Source organism: Perognathus longimembris, chromosome 2, assembly GCF_023159225.1.
Source record: "Perognathus longimembris pacificus isolate PPM17 chromosome 2, ASM2315922v1, whole genome shotgun sequence".
Lineage (NCBI taxonomy): Eukaryota > Metazoa > Chordata > Mammalia > Rodentia > Heteromyidae > Perognathus > Perognathus longimembris.
Window position 1 is genome coordinate 115,583,736 of NC_063162.1, and position 21,300 is coordinate 115,605,035.

Sequence of the window (21,300 nt, forward strand, 5' to 3'; positions counted from 1 at the left end):
TTATATATTGTCAAATTGATGTACAGAGAGGTTACAGTCTCATACGTTAGGGCTTGAGTACATTCCTTGTACTGTTTGTTACATTCTCCCTCATTTCCCCCTGTCCCTTAGCTTTTTCACTTGAAGATGGCATTCTACTACTTGAGCCACAGCTTTACTTCCAGCTTTTTGGTGGTTAGTTGGAGATAAGGATCACATAGATTTCCCTGCTCTGTCTGGCTTTGAATCACAATTCCTAGATCTCAGCCTCGTGGTTAGCTAGTATTATGGTACTGCAAATAGTTCTTACACTTCATTTTGCTGGGCATCAGCTGGGGCTAGCTGCACTGAAGCTCCTGATTCAGCCCTGAAGCTGGCAGAGCTTGAGCACGGTGCTTCTAGGTGCTTCCAGTTGAAGGACAAGGCTTTGAGTAGGAGAGCTAGCAACCAGTCTTCTGCTACAGGGCCCTCTAACCTGGTCCCTGTTTCCCTTTGGCAGGCAGTGAATGAGTCTGGTTCTGGGCTTGCTCGGCAGCATCTCCCCCTCCCCTCCAGCCTAGGCAGCCTCCACCCTCAGGCAGCTGAGTGCACAAGTACATTTCATTACCTTGACTCCCACAGTGCACAGTTGGGGACTGACAGTTGAGGCCCTGTCACAATAACTTCACTTAGCCCGAAAAGGGAAGTCATTGCCATGAGAGTGAAATCGATGAGGGAGTCAGGGTTTAAGCAGCCAGGGAATAGGAACTACAGGAGAGAAGAGAAATAGAAAAGAATGGAAATTGAAATGAGGAAAAGCATTTTAAAATGAGCTGCTCTTACTGTAGAATTCTCCAATTAACAGATGCTAAGAGTATCTTCCAGAATGAATCCTAACGTTACTTTTTTGTTCCCCTCTAATTGCTCAGATGGTCAACTGCTTATTTTGTTATCTACTGCAAGTCCTTCTTGGTCCTCTGATTCTAAGGAAGAAGCTTAAAAAGCAAATCTGTAAATCTTCTAAAGAGAGCATCTCCTAAACATTGCCTAGTGAGGCTAGGCTGGCAGAATCACCTGGGAGTTTAGAAAATTCCACATTACCCCTGCTGCTCCTTGAGCCAGTTGAAAGAGAAGCTACAGGGTGATCTCAATCTTCTTCTTCCTCCTCTTTCTCCTCCTGCCCTCCTCTTGTCCTCCTCCTCTTCCTCTTTCTCCTCCTCTGCTTCTTTTTCTTATTCTTCTTCCTCTTATTACTACTATTATTACTATTGTCGTCGTTATTATTTACAATTATTATTTTTAATGACCCTAAATGATTTCCAGGCGCACCCAGCACCATTAAATCAGACATTCCTCATTCTAGCAGGTAAATTGAATTCACATTAAGCAAAGTTCTGAAAGCTATCCTTTGGGTTGCTTCTAACCTAAATTTGAAAACACTGCTTAATATTTGGAAAACACTGTGCTCAATCCAGCACCTTCTGCTGAGCAGCAAATTCAATTATTCAAGCCTATGAGAAACCCTGGCAGCTTTCTTTCCTTTAGTCTCGGGGCTCCCTCTGCTGGCCTTTCCTAGGTAGCACTCCTTGGTCTACAGAATATGGGCTCTGCTCCTTTGCCCAGAACAACCTGTAATTATAGCATTTTAAGTCCCCCCAACCCCAACCAACCTGCATATCATTGCAAAATGTAAGTCTTCTGAGCACACAAAGACCTGTACACACAGACACACAGACACACAGACACACACACACACACACACACACACACACACACACACACACCTTGCTTATGCCACCTCCCAAAATTACAATAATGTCCATTTGATTTATACTGGTTTCCTACAAAGGAATTAGCTTAATTTTTGCTCTGAATGAAAAACTGAGGAAAGAAATCTTTCATACCTACCTTCTCTCCTTTCCTTTAATTAATCATTCATCTTTTACCAGCTCATATCTACCTGCCTTCATCTTGTATATCAAATAAAAACAAAAGTGGATAACTTGTGTATGACCTTACATCTCCCAAATTATGTCATATAATTATACCAGAGTTATAGTTGTGTATGCATGTCTCTGTTGAGTTTCTGGGGGTGAAATTTGCTCTATCTCTCAATGAACAGTACAGTGCAATCTACACTTAACTGGCTTGGCTTCATTAATATGCTTGTCCTATCTTGTTCAGCTCATATCATTAAAATGCCTTTGTCTATGGTACACTAGTGTCTTACTTCATTGCTCCTTGCTTTTCTCTGACTCAGCACAATGCTAAGCTAGCCTCTTCTAGTAGATGATTACACAAAGTGACATCCCAAAATATTCTTATCTCAATGGGGCCTGGGCCCACCATACCCTAGCCTTTCTAGCACCTTCCCTACAAGATTGCCATGATTACTTTTGTCCCTCTTGACATGTGGTACCTACTACTGGCACAATACTGCAAGTGTGCTCTGCTAAGGTATGGTATTATTCAATGATTTGACCTATAGTCACTGTTCATTGCTATGTAGCAATATCACCAAAAACTTAAAAGAGTAATGCCCAACAGTTTCTGAGGACAGTAAGTCTCTAGGTTTGACCCAAGACTGGGAGTCATTTAGATAGGTAAAACATCATTTCACACACAATTTTTCATTTAGGCAGGTGGTCACAGGCAGCTGACAAGAAGCACAGGAGAAGCATTCGTGTCTGTTTTGTCATGTACCGAAGGGCTTCATAAACCTTATATGTTCCCCACTCATGGGAGTGGTTGCTCTGCAGCTGGATATCACATGAGCTTAAGAGCCACTAGACAAAGATCTGTTTTCAAGTTCATGTGGTTGTAGACAATGTTGTGTTGTGAACCCATTGGTGTTCTTGCTGGGACTTGGCTGAGGTCACCCACTGCTCCATGCCTCAAAGCCTTCCCAGCATGGCTGCTGCCTTCCCAAAGCCAACAAGGGACTGAATCTTCCAGCACAAGGGGAGTTCCCCTTTAACACAAGATAGTCACACAAGATGCCTTTGTTGTCTTGTATTGGTTCGAAGGAAGTCATTGAGCCCTACTCAGAGGGAAAGGTGTGACAGGTATTTAGAGGGCCAATGTCTACCCCATCAGTCTACCCCAATATCCTTTTATTTCCACCAGTGATCTCCTGGAATTTATATTCAGCTAAAATCCATGTCTCCTTATTCAATTTGCTATCGGGTCTTCATATATGAAGTAATGAAATAGAACCCAAGCTCTGGACTTTATGTTCATTGCTATCAGTGCCCCCCTATGTTGGCTACAGATAACAGTTTCGGCTTTATTAGGTATGTTTTGTGTTTTGGGCTCATGTGTTCTGTATAGCTATGCTCTCTGTGGACAGGGCTGAGAGCACTCAGCCAGCTAGCACTCTTCAGGACTAAGGCCTTTCCCTCGGTGGTGCTTGCCTGGCTCCTGGGAAATATGAATATGTGTTCTTGCTTTTTTTGGAGAAGCACAGTGAAGTGGATGGGAAAGCAGACTCTGGCATTAGAGGCCTTGCCTCTATGTTTTAAAAGGTGAAGCATGACTTTATTTAGTGAAGTCTTTCACACCTGCTTTTATTTGTCTGTCCATCTTCCAGAAGGATCTTTACAGTTTATATAGTTCATTCAACAAATATTTAAGTATCTATCTACTTTTAGCCACATATTTTGATACATAAAGTTTGAAGAAAGTAAACCAAATGAAACAATGAAAGCCCACTGATTTCATTTCATTCAAATAAGCATTTATGATGTTTGTTCTCACAGAAATAAATGTAAACATTGAACTGGGACAGTTCGCATGAATAAGTCCCAGGTGCACATAATTGCATGACATAGAGCTTCTTCCCTAGTGTGCAGGATCACGGGGCTTGACCTGAGAAAGTGGCGTTTCAACGCCACACTGAAAAATTAATTAGCAACTAATTAGGTAGAGAGAGCACAGATGTCCAGGCTCAAGAACTATGTGTGTAAAGGCTCTGCATGAAGAGAGGGCAGGACAGATTCAAGGCACTGGAGGAGCGTGTGAACACAGCATCCAGGGAAAAGAAAGAAGTAATGCTAGATTAGGGAAGAGGTAGACAGGCCCATGCCAGGCAGCGCCCCAGGGGACGATGTAGGAACAGCCAGAAGTCATGGAACTACTGGAGGATTTTATTCCCAGTAGTACTATATCAAATTTGTTTTGAAAAAGCCAATCAGGTATATTATTTTAAAAAGGACAAGAATGGAGGCAAGTAGACTAGGAACTGGGCTTAAAAGATGACTGAGGCTGCGAGGAGAGGCAGGGGACAATGGGTGATTCAAGACCATACGTGAAGGTTACAAGCAGAAATTATAATGGGAATAGCATCAGTATGGTTGGAGGGTGATGACAGTGTATATTAAGAATGCTACAGGTAATCCTAGCTTGTTTTCATAGTCCTTGGCTTTGGTCTTCCATCTTGAGTGGTTCTGAAGCAGTCATGGGAAGTCCCCAACAACCTAGTTTTCACCATTGTCTTTGGAGGATGAACCCACAAATCCCGACCCTTCCTTGCCCTTCTGCTCTTCCAACAGATATCCTCTTGGGGATCTACTTGATGATCCTCAATATTGAATCCCCTCTCTCTTACTAAAGCGCTATGGATCCTGGGTCGCCTCTCCTTTTCTACTTCCACGATTTTTGCTGTAGCATATAGAATGCTTTTTATGATAATGTTTTTCTTTCAATTCTTTCTAAGTGACTTTATTTGTTTTACACCTCATGACTGAGAGCAGAAACCCCATTATAAATTGCCATACATAGAAAGCAAAGTAAAAATAAAATCAGTGAAAAGCAATAGGCATCATTTAAGCTTGATATTGCCACCTACCCAGGATTCTGAGCCTGAAGCCTTGTTTCCTCTTTCCTGGTCAATTATGTGAGCCAGCCTTAATAGTTGTTGATCATCTTACATAGAACCCTAGACATGGATGAGGATAATGTCTATGTCTAGGAATAAGTTTGGTTACCACTGGTTTTTACCATTGTAGAAACAAGGATGAGGTAACAAATATACTTTTACTTAAAGCAAGAGGACAAACTTCAGGTTCTGGCTGGATTTTTTTGTTTATGAAACTTTCTGAGAATCTTTCCATCTCCTATGTGATGCTCTGGCTGTGTTCAAATTGTGATTTTCATGGGAAGTTCCTCCCTTGTTAAAAATTGAGTGTTGTTGAACCCCTTTGTCCTTCATACAAAATCCAGCCATCCTGAAATCCAAGAGGAACACAGCCAGAGAAGCCACCTGCTGCCTGCTGCCTGCAAACGTGATTTCTGTAAAGAAAGAAAGTCACAGTTATTGAAAATAGAGACATATGTCCCTTTTTCAGAGACTGTTATAATTGTTTTTGTCACAGATAGTACCTGTGTCTACTCTTCAGGCCCTCTTGTCTGCCTACTGCCCTCCCCCAGCTCATGTGATCTTACTTGTGTACATCTACCTGTTAATGTTAATACTAGTTCATACTTATAAAATTTACTAATTGTGAATTCAAAGAAGAAAGACATTCTCTTCTATGCTGATTGGGTATTTCAGGGGGAAACATTAATGCAGAATTTGACTTTGACTCTTTGAAGGTGTAGGAAGCAGTGAGCAAAGCACTTACTCTGCATCCCCTGTGACATCAAACTTCTGCCCACCTTGCAGTAAATCCATGCACAAATAATAAGAAACCTGTGCTGCTTCCTTGCCTAGCCGTGTTTGCCAGTCCTCAGAGATAGGGTATGCCTCCCATAAAATCTTCCTTTTTTTCCTCCTCCTTCCTCTTTCTCCAGCTTGATTGCTTGCCATTTTTAAGTTGCTGGCCTATCCATGTCTGTCATTGTTTGGAGGACAGCATCTGACTTCCTTGAACAGGAAGCTTCTGGAAAAATTGGGTGCTATGCCTTCTCCCACATGGTTCTGTCTTCCTGACCTGGCCCAGTTTTCTGTGGGTACTTTGAATAGTATCTAATACTAACATAGTAGTTGCTGTAAGGCAGATAATGTTCTGCATGCAGATGAGGCCAGCACTTTTATCAGTTTACAAAATGAGGAGCTCAGCAAGATTTTTGCTTGCCCAAGGCTACATGGCTAGAAAGTAGGGGGAACAAGGATGTACACCCAAGGAAATGTTCACATTCTGGTCTCTTAACCCTCAAACACCACTACTCTGTCACTGGTCATTGAGCGTAAGAGCAATAGGTTGAGCCACTAAAGATTCAATGTTCCCAGTTTTATATAAGCTGGAATTGCCCTTGAAATCTTCTCAGCAGATCAAACATTGGGATGATACAAATGTAGATGGCAAAAGAAGGTGGAAGTGGGAATAGAAAAAAGGTGAAAGCATGGGAAGAACAGCTTTTTAGCAAAAGGAAGCGATAAATAACCTAATTCAGTGTTTTAATGGTAATGAATATAAGCATTCTAAACTGTAGCTGCCGCTTCTTGGAAACAATACCGTGTTAAGAGGATGTGGGGGAAGAGATGGCAGAATTCTTAGAACTGATAAATGATGACATGTGATACTGGCATGAAGGCCAAAAGCTCATGAAAGCATCATGCAGGACATAGATATCCTTGATTCATTTCCATGACGATGACATCCTACCTACCACTTGATTCCTTAGCTTGCTTATTAAGTTTAGGCTTGATTTTTAAATACATAGCAGATTTAGCTTGTCACATTTGGCTGCATTTGTTAGAACACAGAGATTCATCTTGGGTGGTTCTTTAGCTCGATTTGTTTTCATTAAAATAAAAACCCTGGCACAGGATCATGGAAAATAAAAGAATCCAGAGTTTCATAATATTCAGTGTATGTTTTCTACACTTGAGACTTTTGAGTGCTTTGGAAATAATAATCTGTTTCCTGCTCTCCACTAGGTTCTTGGAACACCAAATGAGGACACATGGCCTGGAGTTCATTCTTTACCACATTTTAAGCCAGGTATGCTTCATTAGTTACAAATGCTATGTGCTTCCTACATGGAAAGGTGAATATGTAAAGATTCACTTGCAATTAATATGCTGCTGTGAACATTTCTGCTTCCTTCTTTCTATGACTATTTTGTGTGCTGATGGTATTGTCACGATTCTTTATCTGCAAAAATAAAAATAATGGCATTCCCCTGGTGAGACTATTTTTACAATACAAACTTTATTGGATTTTACTAAATTTCTTGCAGCAAGTGTTCATTTAATGATCAGTTTGAACAGTCAGCATCTGTAAAAGTAAAATTTTATTTGAAGCACTACAATTCATCCATGTCACTTCTTTTAATAATACTAGGAAAGTATTAAATTTCCCAAAGGAACATCACACCCTAATTTCTTCCTGTAAAACCCATAGTTCATGAAAAAATAAACATATAAAATGTTCTTAATTTCCTATTATACAGCACTCAGAACGTTTCAATGAAAAATATAGGAGCCCCTAAATTTGGGCAGCTCAGAGAAAATGAAAAACTTTAAAAACAAATTGTTATGCTTTCTTTCACCAGTAGATGGCAGTCATGAAACTTTCAGTTTTAATGGTTACAGGAAAATCTCAAACTAGATTGTTTAATTTTTATAGGAGGCATGAAAGATTTGGAATTGGAAATTTAATGAAATCAGTAAATTGAATTATTATAAAATAATTCTGTTGTTATATTTCTTTCCTAAATTATGAAGCATTTAATAAAATGCAGATGCACCAGAAAGTTACTGAAAGGAATTTATAGAGGATCCAATAAATATCATGGTTATTGAGATATGAATGAGATCTGTTAGGGAAGCCAAATATGCTATTTCTCTCCTCTTCCTCTCTTCGAGGGATAATCAAGAATAAATTATCCTTTTCAAGGAATGACTGAGTTGGGAAACTAATTTTACTCCTTTTTCTTCTGAAAGTGTACTGTGTGCTGAAAATTTTTTTTTTTTCGTCTTTAGCAGCCCCAAAGACTCTCTGTACTTTGTACTGAAAATTCTAAATGACTTCTGTGTTCTGAAAGACTCTAGCAGCTTAATAATTTAAGATGAATTTTAAGAAGAAGAAGAAATATCCTCTAACAAATCTACTTGTTCCCAGTGGAGCCTTAAGTCAAGAACACAGCTCTTTATAAATGTTACAAGTATGGGCTGTTAAAGGAAGTTAGCTTACTGTGTTAAATTATGAATTTTTAAGTCTTAGAAATAAAATAGAAGATCTGGGAAGGTTGGAGTGTAGCACAGTGATAGAGTACTTGCCGGGCATCTATGAGACTCTGGGTTCCATCCATAGCACTGGAAAGAACCTGGAAAAGCACTGGAGAACTTGAAAATATTTTTATGAAGATTATAAATGGAGAAAGGCGCAATTAAGACAGTTGTTTGTTCCACCAAGAATCTGATTAGAAAACACTGAGCAATTTGATCTTCATTAACAACATACACAAACATTAATTAAGTATGTTCTGGAAAGTGTTATGACATGTAGTGCAAATTAAGGCAATAGATTATGAGTTTCATGAGACCAGGAACTGTCCATAGTACATACTTTGATGTTCAAAAGATAATTGTTGCCAGTCATTGGTGGCTCATACCTGTAATCCTACCTACTCAGGAGGCTGAGATCTGAGGATCATGGTTTGAAGCCAGCCCAGGCTGGAAAGTTCATGAGACTCCCACCTCCAATAAACTACTCAGAAAAAGCAGGAAGTGGCACTGTGACTCAAGTGGTAGAATACTAGCTTTGGGCACCAAGAGGTTCACAGACAACAACCAGGCCCTAAGTGCAAAGCCCCACGACGGCGGGGGGGGGGGGGGGGGGGGGCGGGGGGGTGGAGGGGAAGGATAGTTTCTACCCAATTATATTAACTATTTAAAGCAGATATTATTTCTTTAATTGTTGTGGTATACATCTCTTAATTAGAATACCTGTGTTTGATATTACATCACATATAGTTGACAGAGGGAGGGGGACAGCCTCTTTCTTGGATGGTGAGAAGCCCTAATGCTGATGAGCATTCATGATATTCCAGCAACATTTGACCTTACGGATGAGAATAAATGTGGCTAGGAATTCCTGAATTGCCTTGAGGAGGCCAGAGTAGACAATGTCATATACTGAGGCAACAGAAACAGATCTTGGAGGACCTGGACTTAGCCCAACACACAGGGGAGGCCCACTATGGGACCTCCCAGACCTCAGACCCTGGGGAATGAAAACACCAGTGCCCAAAGGAAGACAGTTTCAGTGCAGAGCTTGCCTGTCCCTCGCCTTCTCCCACTTCCTTATTCTGTCCCCAGAGAATGCCATAGAGATGCTGAGAGGAAAGAAATTGACCTTCAAAGACACACTTTGTTTAGTTTTTAATAGATAATAAGCTTCCCCCAACTGCCCACTTCCTCACAACTACTGCTTCCACTCTAGGCTCCAAATGTATCCATTTCTGAAGTTTCTTTCCTTTATGCAAATGTAAGCAGTTAATTAGTGTAACTCCATGTTAAACACAATTTCGTGGCTTGTTTTTCTCATCAATGCATCTTCTAGGTCTTCTCATGTCACTACATAGGGGAAGCCAATGTGATGTCCTTCTCTAAGAAATAAGAGGGACATCACATTTAGGGCCTGGAGTGGAGGCAGTTTCTGGGAGAGTAGGCAGATGTCCATGCAGTGATCTCTCTGAATATTGCTTATTAAACAATATTCCAATGACCACCATAGAGCAACGACTGAGTTTAACAACCTTTGCTTTATTTGTTCAAATTAGCCCAGGGAAAACATAAAGAAATTACAGGAAAATAGACCAAAGGGCACATTCCAAGGAGTAGATGAAAAAAAAAAAATCAGGAAGCACTTAAGCAGCTTTGGTAAGGGAGCCAAGAATTTCATCACTGAGATAACTACATACAGGGACCCTGTCATTTCACAAGAATTAATGCAAAAGGTCAAACATTCATAATCATGTGTAAAAAAAAATCATCCAGAGTTTTCCCTGCAATTGCCCAGGCAAGTCTCGCATCGCCCACGGGACTCTAGGGTTCTCACAAACAACACTAATTTCTTTTCCAGATTTAGCTAGTTTTTGGGTGTCACTCTAACTGGTGATATTTAAGCTGTTTCCAGTGTTTTGTTATTAGAAGTATTAATACAGTTAATACCATTTGTAATATATATACATGTTGCAGATATGCATGTCTATCTGAAGAATAAATGAGAAAAAATAAGATCAAAGTGTCAAGTATAATGTTTCGGTCGAATTGTTGTCCAAAAACATGGTAGCCCTTGTGTCTGTTACCACAGCACAAGACACTGCTTCTCCATGGTGTGGTCTCTACTCTGCAGTGTGTGACCACAGGCATTCTGTCAACAGCAAAGGCATCTCACTTGAATTTCAGTTTGCAGGCTCCTTTTTCTAGTTGTTTTTGTTTTGTTTTGTTTTGTTTTGTTTTTTGTTAGTCATGGGGCTTGAAATCAGGGCCTGGATGCTGTCCCTGAGCTCTTTTTGCTCAAGGATAGCCCTCTGCTGGGATTATGGCCTAGTAGTAAAGTGCTCACCTTGTATACTTGAAGCACTGGGTTCGATTCCTCAGCACCACATATATAGAAAAAGCTGGAGTGGCACTGTGGCTCAAGTGGTAGAACACTAGCCTTGAGCAAAAAGAAGCCAGGAATAGTGCTCAGGCCATGAGTTCAAAAAACAAAAAAAAAAAAACCAACAAATTTAAGGAAATAAAAAAATTTTTAAAAAAATAAAAGGATAGCCCTCTACCACTTTGAGCCACAGCACCACTTCCTGCAGGCTCCTTTTTAACATGGAGCCTGAAAGTTTTTTCATGTGTTTCAGGTCCATTCACTATTCCTTGTCAATCAACTGTTTATATCTCTTGGCAAAGTTATAATTGAGAATTATGCATCATTTTCTGAACAATTTTGAAGTTATTTGTATTTTAGGGAAAGTTTCCCTTTACTCCTGAAAACCTTTTGCTTCTCTAGAATTAAAAAAAAACCACTTATCTTTTCTTGTTTTGAAGCAATGTTGAACAAAATCTTTACTTGAGTCTTTGTCATCTTACCTAGATGAATACTTTGCATACATTTAGCCTTCAGAAAAATCTCAAGGTGTTTTTAGAGTAAGGCAGGCATGCTATTTAGAAATCAATTCCTGTTATGGGTATACATACACATTCATTACTCTATATCTTTATCAGAGAAACCAATTTGAGTTTTCAAATGGTTTACTTTGTCATAGTCAATCTCGACAACTTTTAAGTTATTCTAACATCATTACATGAAAGTTTTTCAGTGACTTATTTTTATCAGTAATTCTGTATAATAAGTAAAAGTCATTGTTTCAACAATATTTACTGAGTATCAGTAATGTCTAGGATGTTACACTGAGCAAAACACTAAATATCTCAATCAGGAGACTCACACAGTAGGTAAGCTGTATAGTAAATTTGGTATTCGCGATAACTATGGAGAATCATAGAACAAGAAACATATTCAGGAAACTCCAAGGAAGGAACTGACTGAATTTTAAGCAGGATAGTCAAGAAAGGACTTCCTGTAAGGCTAATATTTGACGGATGTACATGAGGGCAAGAACTATGGAAATGCTTAAGGGAGGAATTCTTCAGAGAAAGAACAGCACATACAGTTGCCCCAAATTAACATGAAGAAGACAGTGGAAAATGAAGTCACAGGCTACTGGACCTGGATCAGGTCACAGAGGGCGCTGAGGAAGCCGTAAGCCCGTCTCCATGTATTCTGGATTTATTTGAAAGTCCTGGAAGATTGTGAACCAGGAAGCACATGAGCTGGGTAATGCATTGCTTACATTACTCTGGCTGTTGTGCTGAGAACTGAGAGCCCAGGCAGAAGTGCAAGGCTATTCAAGGAAGCTCCTTTTCAAGGGAAAGATGAGGCAATGGGCTTAGATAAAAATGAATTGACCTTTACAATGCCTCTAAAACAGCTCAGAACTAGAGTGTTTCCCCTTAGTGTATGTGTATATATGTGTGTGTGTATATATATATATATAGTCTTCTATTATATTTATGCTGATTCAGATTGGTTCCCATGAAATGCCACCTTATATTATACATGCATATGAATGTATACAGCTACTATATGGGTGTATATATATATGTACACACATACATATTATATAGAGAGTTGTGTGTTTCATATAATGAGCAATCTAAATTTGGAAGCTGCTGTTTTTCCATCACTTTGATTTGGATTTCTCTTAAAATAATGGGCCAGTGGGTCTGTATTTTCTGTTTCTTTCCCCTCATTGCCAGACCTGGGGATCAGTGATGTTTTTGTTTTCCCTTAGTGTACATCTGAGAATATTCTTCTACATGATGAGGACCACAATTTCTCATTGACTGTCTTTTACCAAACAACTTACTGGCCATTGGTCTATTTTTAAAATGTCACAGAAGTAGAGAAGACCCCCATCTCTATTTGATAAGTTTGTGCACAAAACCCTCAAATCACATTGTATAAAATAGTTTCATACCAAAATATATGTAGATTCCATGTATGATACTTTTATCTGGCTCTTACATTTAGCCAACAAAATGGCCATTCAGCAGTGATTAAATGACAGATTATTATTCAGGAGTTCAAGCAAGAAAACACTGTAAAGTTCAAGGAAGGATAATAAAACACTACTAGACTATAGTAATTAAACATATTAAAATTAGAATAGTATAATTCCATTTTCAAAATCAAGCATGGTAACAGAACACTTCTAATATTGTTTCTTTTTATTTGGTTGTTTTTTGGGGTTTTTTGGCAGTATTAGTGAGTGTACACTAAGACTGTGGAACCTTTCTATTCCACTTGATCCATACCCTGGCCCTTTTGCTTTGAATATTTCTTTCAGATATGGTCACATGCTTTTGTCCAGAGCTGGCCTCAGAACATGATCCTCCTGCTATGTCTAACACTTAGTTGATATTACAAAGCACACTACCATGCTAGCATATTTGTTGAGATGCATAGGGGCTCTTACTACCTTCCCCATTATGGCCTTGAACCATGATCCTCCCAATCACTGCCTCCAAAGTAGCTGGTATTAACAGTCATATCATGCACGACACTATTTTTAAAGGTTACTTAAATAATGATTGAAAAGCCCTGGATCTTCCTGTGGCTTCCTTAACCCACCTTTCACTGCCCTCTATGGACAGATTCCTAGGCCAGGCAAATCTGTTTTGCCAATGAGTTGTTGACTTCAAATGTCCAGGTCCAGGGTATGCATTGTGCAGTCCCACAGAGTTTGAGCCCTTCGTCTTTATGCCCACTGAGCCTTTAGGAAGGTGACAGAAAAGCGTGGCAGTGGCAGGATATACCATGCAGAAAGACAAAGACAAGGGGAAGGACGCAACACCTGCTGAGCCACTCCAGTGCCTTGCAGATCCCTTTCCTTACACTTCTAGAAAGATTATGTCCACTCCATTCGGCCCAAACACTTGTGTGGAAATCAGTGAGATAAGTTATTTTTATTGTTTCATTATTTGTTTTTACTCTACCTTATTGTAAAAATAAATTAAGCCAGCCAACATAATTGATACCAAAATGTTTTTAACCTTTCAAAGGCTTACCTTATAGCTATACAATAATATCTGTGCCACTAATAATATGTGTCTTCTTGGTATTTCTTTCCTACTTTGTCTCTATGCTTTTCCTCAAGAAACTTTTGCCCTTTTTTATAAAAGAAATTGATAGCAACTAGGTTTGGTTTATGGGTTAAGTAAGTGTATGTAACTGTAGCAATATGATGCCTATAAAGTGGATTTCTCCCTTTAAGAATTATTATGCAGCATCTGCTTCCTGTCTTCAGTTTTACCTCTGGAAGTCCTGTCAGTCTTCTTCATACGTGTTTAGGACATGGTGCTTTCTCTTTATCCATCTGTGAGAACTTTCATCAACTTTGCCTGTCTTTCTCCCCAAAACAAATGGCAGTCCTTTTCCACATGGTGGGAAACCCAGTTCACTTGTTAGCTAGGTGAACTTTTTGGAGGAGGGAGGCTAGCCTGGCAGTGTGGCAGGAATAGTTTATTGTTCCTCCTTTCTAATGGCAGCAGTCACAATGGGAGGTCCTGCCTAGCACAGGCTGCAGAGCAGATTCTCTCACTGAAAGTCTTTGGGGCTGAGGAGCTTCATTCTTATGGAGCAGTCTAGGTGCCAGGCACATCAAGGAGCTGATACAGTCATGAACCAAGAAACCAGCTGCTTTGCCTGTGGAGCCCATATGGGTTCCAAGGAACAGATAATAGATGGCACGTTTCAAGTGCGACTGGAGAAGTGTGACCAGAGGGACAGCAGTGAGAGACAGGGGAGGGCTAGGCCTTTGCAAGACCACAGAGGGGAGTTTGAAGGTGTGAGATGAATTACTGGAAGATTTTGAAGCGGGGGGCGGGGGGGAATTGATGTTTTGTGTTTTCAAAAAGACATGCTGGTTATACGAAGTCACAAACCTGGTGCAGAGCTGGAAAGAGGCTTCAAGTCACATGGAAACTCCATTTAATAGGTCCTTCATGCCTGCAGCTGTGAGTTGAGAGGGGCTATGAAGCCAAGTTCTGACTCAGGGGAAATTACTGTGATCCCAGCAGCAAAGACATGAACACAGAGCTATTTTACTCCTTCTGCCAAAGGTTTGATACCAAATGCCCTGGATATGGCCACTGGTATAATGATAAAAAGCAAGAAGAAATCTTGTTAATCAATCCAAAGAAATGTGAAATGATCAGGCACCAAGTGGCTGATGTCTGTAATCCTAGCTACTTAGCCACTGAGATCTGGAGGACTGAGGTTCAAAGTCATCCCTAGGAAGAAAGTCCACAAGAGTCCATCTCCAGTTAACCAGCCAAATTCAACTCAGGTATGTTCTTCATGTCCCTCATTCTCATTGGCATAGCAGCTGTGGATGAATGCTCTGTGTCTAGTGAAAGACAGGAGTCCAGAGAAGAACCCCAATTCCATAGACACATTTCAAGTCTCTATTGATCAGCAGAATGGCACCCCACTGGTCACACGGACTATCAGGAAGACATAGAAACATGTCACAATCATGGGGGAGGGGGTTCATTTGCTGAATAATTCAGTCTCTCCTACCAAGTCTTCTTACTTTCATACTTACCAGATATTCCTGCCTAAGAGAGGTGAATCAAACTCATACTCTACTGTTTGTTTAAAAATTCATTAGGCAGTTATCCCAGGGCTCCTTTAAGACAAATACATGTCTATAAAATAATGTAGAGATGAAAGAAAAACCTACTCGTTATATAAGATACAAGTAATATATATGTACATATAACATATAACATTATATATATGTATATATTATGTATATATTGCCAGTCCTGGAGCTTGAACTCAGGGCCTGAGTGCTGAACCTGAGCCTCTTTGTGCTCAAGGCTAGCACTCTACCAATTAAACCATGGCGTCACTTCCAGCTTTTTCTGAGTAGTTTACTGGAAAGAAGAGCCTCATGGACTTTTCTGCCAGGGCTGGCTTTGAACCATGTTCCTCAGATCTTAGCCTCCGGAGTAGCTAGGGTTACAGGCATGAGCCACTGGCACCTGGCTTGCAAGTAGTATTTCATTCCCCAAATATTAAAGTCAGGCTAATGTGATTGATGAGTTGTTGGAATTGACAGAAGTCCTGTCACATCTGTCCCTTCTCTAGCTAACAGGTGATAATGTTTGCAATGGGTATTATTAAGGGTGTGTGTGTATACAGATGCTTTGCCTCTAAAACAGCTACATATTTCATTTAATCTGTACCATGAAAAAGAATTGAGTCTCTCTTAGAACACCAAGACTCACATTCCACTAATACACTAGAATCACACAGTTACTACCTAATGTGGTGATATATGCCGGTAATACCAGCATTTGGAAAACAGAGGCAGGAAAATCATGACTTCAAAGCCAGCCTAGACTATACAGTGACTTCAAGACTAGCCTAAGCTACATAGTGACACTCTGTCTCAAAGAAATACAAACAACAAACAAACAAAAAACCCACAAGGGCTAGATATATAACTCAGTGGTAGAGTGGTTGTCAAGTATGTGTAAGGCCCTGGGTTCAATTCTTGCATTGAAAAGTAGAATCACAGAATCATGCAGCAGGAATTGTAAGAGTATCACCATGTCTGTGGTTTCACTTACTTACCTGTTGCCTCAAAAGAACTAATTTAGCATAGATTACTTACCATACCTGGAATCACTGCTTTCTAGACACCATTGTCTCCCAGGTATATTTTTACCTAATTGTATAAGATGGTCAGCTTTAAGGAGTACTCTTCTTCGTCATCATTGTGTTGATAGTAGTAATGGCTGACTAGTTGTTGTCAGCTCTTGAGATGTACTTTCCTCTGTGCACCCTGTAAAATTGGATAGAAGCTGGGATGAGATCTCTGTACAGTAGGGTGTGATCTGCGATGTGGGTAAGCAGAGGCACAGGAAGTTTAGGGATCATTAGAATTGAAAGACACGGGTCTCAAAAATTTTCTGAGCCTAAGGTTTGTTCTCTTTAATTGAAGTGAGAAACAGCTGAGCAGCAGGTAGGCAGTATCAGGAGGCGGAAGTCTGGAGATTATTAGTGAGCACATGTTCCTGGCTGCTGAAGGAGTTTGATCTGCTTGTATAGGCTTGATGTGCTTCAGGGTAAAATGTCAGGTGTGTCTCAACGTGAAGAGGAGTCATTGTGGAGTGGATGAGAGACTCTACACCCACAGAATAAGGTTCGAATCACAGTTCTGCCACTCGTGAGCAGCGTTGATGTGACCAAATCATTTAATGTCTGATACCTCAGTTTTTCCACATGTAAAATAGAGCCAGTCACCCTTACTCCACATCATTGTTTATGAGTGTTAAGGTGAATTCATATTTGAAAAACACATAGAACACAGGGAATGTTTGCTAAATATCGAATGGGAGAATGGAGTGTCCCCTTGGGGCTAGCAAGACACAAGGAGCAGAGTCCTGGTTCAGCCTCCACCTCTAGCCTGTATCACAGTCTCAGGCAACTGAGTCTTTCTGGCCTCCATTGTGCGAGGGTAAGATGAAGTGATGACAATGCCTAATTGCTTGACCTGTGCAGCTCACAGATCCTCTGCAATGAGGGAAATAGCCCTCCACCCCCACAAACTCCCATTATTCTTTTTTTCCTCTTTGGAGATATTTTCTACAGTATTTTGTGGAAGCTGCAAATTTATTCCTATTTGTGAACCTTACATTTTAGACTTTAATATATGCCCAGTTGATTCAAGTGTACTTGTCTAGAGACAAAAGTTTATGGGGAGCACTGACATAGTGTGGGGAGATAGGACAACTCATCAAGACTTATGTTTCTCCCAAGCACATGTTTGCATGCAGGAACGGACTGAGTAGAAATACTTGTTTATAGAAGTTTATATGAATATGGATTTTAGTTATCAGGTTTGCATGACTTACCATAGATTACTTAAATCTTTGTATGTTTTGTGCACTGCCGTACTCGCAGTATCTGCAAACAGTAGACATAGTAGACATAGAATAAACATTTGTACAATGAATGAGCCAGTAAGTACTAGTGCCTTCCATCCAAAAGGATTTGAGGATGACGTAAACAATTAATTAGGACACTCATTTGAAATGTAGCCAGAATAATTCAGGATTAGCAATGCTAGCTGTTCATGCTTAAGAAGTACTGGAGCCTTTTCCTCCATTGAAACAATCCCAAAGTATCGGGCTGCCAATAAATCTCTACCAGATGATGGGGTGTCCTTTAGATTAACATCCGCTCTTTCCTTAAATACTACCTTACCAGCTCAGTAACAGTAAATGTATCTATTAAAAGGCAAAGTAACCCAACATTTAAGTTGTAGAGAGTTGAGTAGATTTTAGAGGAGTTAAGAATTTAGAACTTTTAGTATTGCATATGGAATTAGAGGCATAATCATCTTATGTTGATTTATAAATGAATGTTTATTGAATAGTTTTATTGTGTGTTATCAACTCAGTTTGTAAAAGATATACTCATTTGAGCCTCTTTGTGATCTTCTCTGTTGCCACCCTCCTTTTTTGGTCTCTTTCTCAAAAGATAGGTATTAGCTGTGATTCCTGGTTAAGCCTTTCAAGTCCTTTGCTCAGACTTGAGGTTTTCATTGGTTATTGTAAAACTTTTTATTCATATGTCCTCCTACTATTTGAAGCTAAAAACACAGCAGTATTTTATAAGACATAAAATGAAAGGTAAAAAGAGAATGATAGGAATAAATTTTACTCTCTTGAAACATACCTATATGAATATATATACATATATATAACATAAATGTATAATTATTCATGAATGATTGAAATCCAAACAGGGTTACAGTTTGCTTTCACAGTGCTTTAAGCCATGTTAGGTCTTACTATTTTAAGCTGGGAGACCTTGCACTGTGTCATCATGTTCTCTGGTTGCTTTCTTGTGGAATTACAAGACATTGTAGTGCTTAGGCCCTAGATTTGAGGGAAACTTCTCCAGCCTCCCCTTCCTCCCACATCCCCACCCCCTGCCATGTCATGGCGCCTCACATAGCCTGTGATTCCTCTGCAGACTTTTCTTTCTCCTTGGTCTCCAGCTGTGTTGTGAACATTTTTGCAATGTCCCTGCAACAAGAGGAGAAGGTGAAAATCAGCCTGCAGGTTGAAATTAATTGCACTCCTCAGTTATGCTATGAGTTAGCCAATGCTTTAAATAATGACGCTCTAAACTTCTAGTTTAAACATAATTGGAAGGAGAAAGTAGACATTAAAGTAGCAAATGAAGGTGAATGGTGTAAAACATTCATATGCAAATACTTGAATCTTATTTATAGTCAGTTGAATGCCTATTTTATGAAATATCTGTGTTAGGGTATTAAACATCTCTTTTGTTTCCAAACCTTACAAAGCTAATTGTGTTGCTTTTAATCTAATGGGACATTATTTCTATTCATGGATGGAAGTTGTCTGATCTTTTAGACGCACTATAAATGTTATGCTTACTGCAGAAAATGCTAGAAATGGCTCCACTTGAAATTGTGAACTTTGGCAGTTAAGTGGGAAGATGCTGGTGTGAGTGATTAGCTCCTGTGTTCTTGGAGCTAGCCACAGATGTTTGTGTTCAGCTTGTCTTCATTTGGAAAAGAAACAGATGTAGTTGGTAGCTCCAGCAACTTTGTCTGCTTCTCCCTTGTAATGTTTCCCACCCTGTATCAATGAGTTTGTATTTATATTTCTCTGCTACTGATCTACATGTAATCATTTTATGTGTCTATGCATTTTATGTGCATCATCACCTGACACACAGGCAATATTTGCTAAGAGAATTAAAATTTTCATTTGAATAGTGATAGAAGGTAATGTAATGAGAATGAAACTCCAGTCTTCCTTATTTTTAATAGCATGTTTTACTATCACTTTGTCTCTCTTATGCATTAGTAAAGTTGATATAGGGTATTTCCAGAAAAGATTGTATTAGCATATCTTGTCAAGCTATAAATAGAGGAGCCTCTAAGAAGTAATGTGCAGTCACTAATTGCTAAGGATTATAATTTACTTGTAAATGCAAGATTGTATTAATTTTATCTATAATAGAATTCTTGCTCATCAAGAAATTATTAAAATTGCTTTGTGGGGAGTCCAAAGTTAAGAGAATCAAATTTGTTTTACAAGCACTCTGATGTAATTAATTTTTAAAATATCTCTCATATTTTTAATATCAGAGTTTAGGTTTTATTAATAAAAACTTGATACAAAGAATATTCTTCCAATTTCTCCTGCTCTTGTCATTTCATCCTCAAATATAGACTGTTCTTAACTTTGTTATACACCAATTTGCTGAACTCTGTTGTCTAGTAGAGAATAAACTGAGAAATTATATATAATTCTGAAAGAAATAAATCCTAATTGTTGATGAGCACTTCTACCTGCATCTTCAGGAAAATGGAAGTCTTATCAGAGCTACTCTAAGCTATCAAATACCCTTGGAGAGCAATACTTCTGGTATCTTCTCTGATGTATGCCGGTGCCTACAGGCTGTGAAATATTTAGTCAGTTATCCCTGGCTAGAAAAATAACTGAAACTCTATGAGAAATATGTGTTAGACACCATTGGAATCACCATAGATGAACATGAAATAAAATCTAGTTTTTGGTGCACAGTATTCACGTGAACATCATTAATTTTGTGACACTAATGTGGTTTTCTCTATTCAGTTTTTGTTGGTGATGGTGGTTGTGGGGTTTAAACTGAGGGCCTGGGCACTGTCTCTGAGCCTCTTTGTGCTCAAGGCTAGTGTTCTACCATTTGAGCCACAGTGCTACTTCCCCTTTTTGAGTGGTTCATTGGAGAAAAGAGCCTCACAGGGACTTTTCTGCCCAAGCTGGCTCCTAACTGTGATCCTCAGATCTTAGCCTCCTTAGTAGTTAGGATTATAGACATGAGCAACCAGTACCCGGGTCCTTTCAGTTTTAGGTTGTAGATACTCAGACCTACTCTACATACAGTAGACAAATTTGAATAAATTTAGAGCACTAAATTCTGGATCCTGGACATTTGCGTGTTTTCCTCAGTGATAGTCTCCTTAGAATCACGTACTCCTCTATATCAAGGGTCTTCTGTAGTATATTTACACAGAACACTTATTGTGAGTGGCACTTGCAGGTTGGGAGTCGTGGGTGAGTCAGTGAGTGACAAGGCTGAGAATGCTACTGTGCAATCTTGCAGACTAGTATAAATACCATTCCCTTCAGCCACACTAAACACATAAAAATTATTTTCTAAGAATAGCCTTAGTGTACTACAACTTTCTTATTTTACAGACTTTTTGTAAACTTTAAAGCTTTTCAGAAATAACATTTACTTTACCTTGTACAGCCAATATAAAAATATTCTTGTTAATGTTCTTACTCTGTAAGATTCTTCCTACTGTCAAAACTTTTGTCCTTTTTTACTTTTTAGACATTTTTGTATACTACCATAAATAAAGAAGGTCAATAAAGATGAATGTGCTTAAGGTAGTTTATCTGCAGGAAGGAGAGAAAAATTAAACCTATTGAGATTGTTTTAAGAAGGGGGAGGGTTAAGGGATAATGATACAGAAGGAGAGGTTGAGATGCAGTGTATATATGCATGGAAATATCACAATAAAACTCCCCTTATATAGCTAATGAATGCTAATTAAAAATAATACACAAACACATACACTAACCTTGGCCTACACAGTTCAGAGTAACCATTATCACTGTGTTCATCTCACACATCATTCTACTGGAAGGCCTTCAAGGAAAATAAACCACATGGAACTATCTGTCATTTCCCATGACACGAAGGCTTCTTCTGAAACGCCTCTTCA

At 39.3% G+C, this 21,300-nt stretch overlaps 1 protein-coding gene across 5 annotated transcripts in view; it reads left to right on the top strand.

Annotated features, from left to right (window-relative positions):
• Positions 1 to 21,300, top strand: part of Cdk14 (cyclin dependent kinase 14) — a 511,316-nt gene that overhangs the window by 369,495 nt on the left and 120,521 nt on the right. For all 5 annotated transcript variants that reach the window (XM_048339985.1, XM_048339984.1, XM_048339983.1 and 2 more), the window contains one exon: positions 6,839 to 6,902. In XM_048339985.1, the coding sequence (XP_048195942.1) occupies positions 6,839 to 6,902 (64 nt within the window). The remainder of the gene's footprint in view (positions 1 to 6,838; positions 6,903 to 21,300) is intronic.